General features: G+C 32.7%; 1 protein-coding gene across 1 annotated transcript; it reads left to right on the forward strand.

Annotated features, from left to right (window-relative positions):
- Positions 1-412: 412 nt before the first annotated feature.
- Positions 413-1051, forward strand: LOC116204524 (uncharacterized protein At2g29880-like). Its single transcript, XM_031536659.1, has 2 exons — positions 413-721; positions 809-1051. Exons 1-2 carry the CDS (start codon positions 428-430, stop codon positions 1049-1051), a joined length of 537 nt encoding a protein of 178 aa, XP_031392519.1. The 5' UTR covers positions 413-427.
- Positions 1052-4398: the final 3347 nt, after the last annotated feature.

Genomic DNA, 4398 nt, shown 5'->3' on the forward strand with positions numbered 1-4398 from the left:
GATGACAACTCTAATGAGGATGTTGATCTTATTTCTGATATTCAAACATCAAATGTTTGGAGTAATTGGAGGAAACAGTTGGCAACTGAGATGTTTACCGAGTGGAACTCATCCACTACATAGTTATATGTTGTGAATGGGAGTTGTAATGTAAACTTTAAGGGGTTGTTTTTTCATTTGCTTGGGATTGTATGTTGTACTGTCATTGCTTTCTGAAGACAATATGTTGAATCTATTTCAATGCATATGCGTTTGATTTTTAGAAACTCTTTCCATTGCATATATTCAATTAAATACAGCTCCTTATTGCTATTTATTATGCAAAATAATTATTTATATCATGTATGTGTTCTTAGTATTGAAAATGGAAGGCAGTTCTGCTTCTGTTACTTCCCAGATGAGTAAGAGTAGCAAAAGGAAATAGACTATGGCTGAGGATGCAGCGCTCATATCTTGCATGATTGACCTACGGAATATGGGCAATCATAATGCCGACACAGGGTTTAAGTCTGGCTACTTGCCAGAACTTGAGAAAATGCTATTCGAAAAGCTCCCGAATAGCGGTATCAAGGCGAGGCCTCACATTGAATCTCGACTGAAGACACTGAAGAGGGAATGGGCTATCGTGTATGATATGATGCTTAACACATCTGGCTTTGGATGGGATTCAACACGGAAGATGGTCACAGCGGAAGACGATGTTTGGGAGGCTTATGTTGCGGTAATAAATACTTTATCTATGTATTTCAATATCATATCGTTATGTTTATATGTTATGTTACTAACACTCTATTCTTTATGTTTTTAGAGTCACAAAGAAGCCGCTCCATTTAGACAGAGAAGTTTTCGTCATTTCGAAGAATTATCTATGATAAATGCAAAGGATCGAGCTACTGGAAAAGATGCTCAATCTGTTGAAAATATTCTACAAGAGCTTGATATTGAAGATTTGACTGCAGCAGCCGAAGAAGCGGATGTGAATCATTCAAATCTAAATGAATCTGGCAATGCAAATACCCCTACATCAGGAGATGTTTCCCGTGCTCATTAGCCACCTACAGATGCAACGGGAAGTGCTTCTGCAGGTAAAAAAAGGAAAAAGAATAAAGCTGACTTCTCCACAATTTCTCATGCTGTGAATATAATGGCCTCCGACATGAAAGAGGCTTGCATGATGCTCTCGAAGAGTGTCCACTCGGACATCGTTCAAGAGAAGTTCCTTGAATTTCCGGGAGCTCTTCGTAGTGTGGAGGGCCTTACTTCAGCACAAGTTCGCATGGCAATTCAAAAGTTCGGAAACCATCCGAATTATATCCTGCTTTTCTTTGGTACCGAACCAGAACACTACTTGGAAATGATTCAGGATTTCATTGCAAATTACTGAAGCAGGACAACTAAGTATATTTCTTCGTCAAAGCTTTTTGGGACCTTGCTGATATGATGAAAAAGCAGGTTGTGCTAATGTTGAAGTAGTAATTTGAAAGTCGTATTTTTGGGACCTTTCAGTAATTTGGACTTCAATTATTGCAAATTTGTATTTGTGTTTGGACTTTCAGTAGTTTGGACTTCAATTATTCAGTTTGAAAGTAGTAGCTTGTTTTTCGGATGAATGTTGTACCAAGAAATGTGTAACATTTCTTATGTTTGTTGTTATTACATTCTGCCTTGATCATTTAATTACGCAATATGTTGATCCAAGGAGCGAAACTTGTGTTGGTTTAACGGTTTTGTTGTCATATGAATTAATATGAGAATTCTATATCATCGAGATGTATAGTCGTTTAGGCTTTTCGAGGGTCTCTGCTCATTGGTGGCAAAACGAAAAAAGAAGAAGAAGAAATGTCTGCCTAAAAGACAAAGGGAAATATGTGAAGGATGGCAAAAGGGGGCACATAAGGATTACCGTAAATTACTTCATATGATTAGTATTTATATATTAGGAAGAATTGTTAAATGCAAAAATTAATTTTCAAGAAATTATTAAATAATTAAGTTAAATGACTAATCTTTGTTAATTATTTAATTAGTAAGTACATTATAATGTACGCTAACCTTTTTTACACTTTCAATAATTATGCATATTAAATACTTTTATTAAGAAAACATTTTTAAAATTAATTAATTTTTAAATTTTTTTAATTAATTAATTTTGAAATTTTTTCCTTACTAAAAGTATTTAATATGCATAATTATTTAATTAAACATTAATTACAAAAATGTTTTAAAATTAATTAATTTTTTAAATTTTTTTCTTAATAAAAGTATTTAATATGCATAATTATTTAATTAAACATTAATTACAAAAAATGTTTTAAAATTAATTAATTTTTAAAATTTTTTAATTAATTAATTTTTAAAATTTTTTCCTTAATAAAAGTATTTAATATGCATAATTATTTAATTAAACATTAATTACAAAAAATGTTTTAAAATTAATTAAATTTTAAAATTTTTTTATTAATTAATTTATAAATTTTTTTCTTAATAAAAGTATTTAATATGCATAATTATTTAATTAAACATTAATTACAAAAAAATGTTTTAAAATTTTTTAATTAATTAATTTTTAAATTTTTTTCTTAATAAAAGTATTTAATATGCATAATTATTTAATTAAACATTAATTACAAAAATGTTTTAAAATTAATTAATCTTTAAAATTTTTTACCTTAGAATTATTTAAAATCTTTTTAATTAAAAAAAATTACCATTAAAGTTATTTATTTATTTTATAAAACCCATTAAATTTAGCATCAAGGGCATTCTTGTCATTTCACCATATTTCTGTTATTTTCCATTCCTCATTCAATCCAACCAAACATCAAAATTTTAAATATCTATCATCCTATTCCCTCCAACCAAACACAAAAATTTCATTAGAATTTCTATTCTATTCCCTGTTTATTCTGATACTGCGAACCAAACGTAGCCTTATTGTTTTTAAAGCTATGCAACTGCCTGTTACTGCTGAGGAATGTTCTTTTGTTGATGTAATTGACAGGATAGCAAATAATGCAGTTCGTGATTTTTTTTCCCTGAAGATGCACTTGAGGCTGCAGTCATGGCAATCACTGATAGAGGTGATGAGGAGCTCGTCGAGATGATAAGTAGGCTCGAGGCAGCCCCTCCTTTCATCCCAAATAGATTTGAGCCTTTGTAAAGACCAATCTCCAAGATTAAGCCATCGATTAAGGAGCCCCCTGAGTTAGAGCTTAAGCCATTAACATCTAAAATATGATTTTTCTTGGTGAGTCTTCCAGTCATCATTTCTTCCTCTCTTATTAACCTACAAGAAGAGAAATTGCTTCGAGTTTCGCGTGAATTTAATAAAGCAATAGGGTGGATGATTGCGGACATCAAGGGAATTAGCCCGCTATCTGCATGCACAAGATTTTGATGGAGGAGAGTTACAAGGCAACTATTGAGCACCAAAGGATTTTGATGGAGGAGAGTTACAAGGCAACTATTGAGCACCTAAGGAGGTTAAATCCGAATATGAAATATGTGGTGAATGTCGCGCAGCGTGGTTTTTAGGGCTTCGCCACCAACTCAAGTGTTTTGTTAGTTCACGTGGCCTAGCATCCAATTGGGATTGGAGTCGTCACTGCACCGTTTATTTGACCGGTGAGCCACCTAAGTCACCTACGGGGTCAGGATACTAACCGCCTAAGGATTTATGTTTTGACTTGGTCTTCTAACTAGAGAAATGAGTCCGGGAGCTTTATTATGATATTAGAGGTCCACAAGCCAATAACTCGCCCTTTTGGTACCCTCTTGGACTCTTAATAGTTCTAAACGTCTTTATTATTTATAGTCGAGTTTATTAATCCTAGGGTCAAGCCCGTATTCGTGAATGATAAAGAAATTGAAGAATGAATTATAGACTTCGCACAACATGCATGCTTATAAACAAATTATGTAGTCCGACTCTAAATAAAAGGGCCACACATTCGGGACAAAAAGATATATGGCTATACAATCAGGCCACTCATCCACATATGGGCCGAGTGGTCCCAGAAGTGGGCCTAAGGCCTGAAAAAAGGAAAATGAGCCTATAGTCTTTAACCTAGAAAAATTCTAAGTTTATTTTCTATCTCCACACGTTTTATTCACGGTTTTTTCCTTTTTTTTTTCCAATTTATTAACAATGGCATTTTTACATAAATTAACCAATTAATTCCAAAAAATCTATAAAGATGATCCTAATCCCCTCTAGGTTAATTTGACCTTCAATTTGGATCCTAAGACTCAATAAGTGGGTTAATTACCCGTAATCCCCATGGCACATGCCAATATACATGATTATCCATTTTTAATCAATTTACACTCAAAAATTGAATTATTAATCCAATTAAGTCAAATGGTTGACTTTAATCCAGTTTAGGGAACCCTGGATCC

Source organism: Punica granatum, chromosome 1 (genome assembly GCF_007655135.1).
Source record: "Punica granatum isolate Tunisia-2019 chromosome 1, ASM765513v2, whole genome shotgun sequence".
In the NCBI taxonomy this organism is placed as follows: Eukaryota; Viridiplantae; Streptophyta; class Magnoliopsida; order Myrtales; family Lythraceae; genus Punica; species Punica granatum.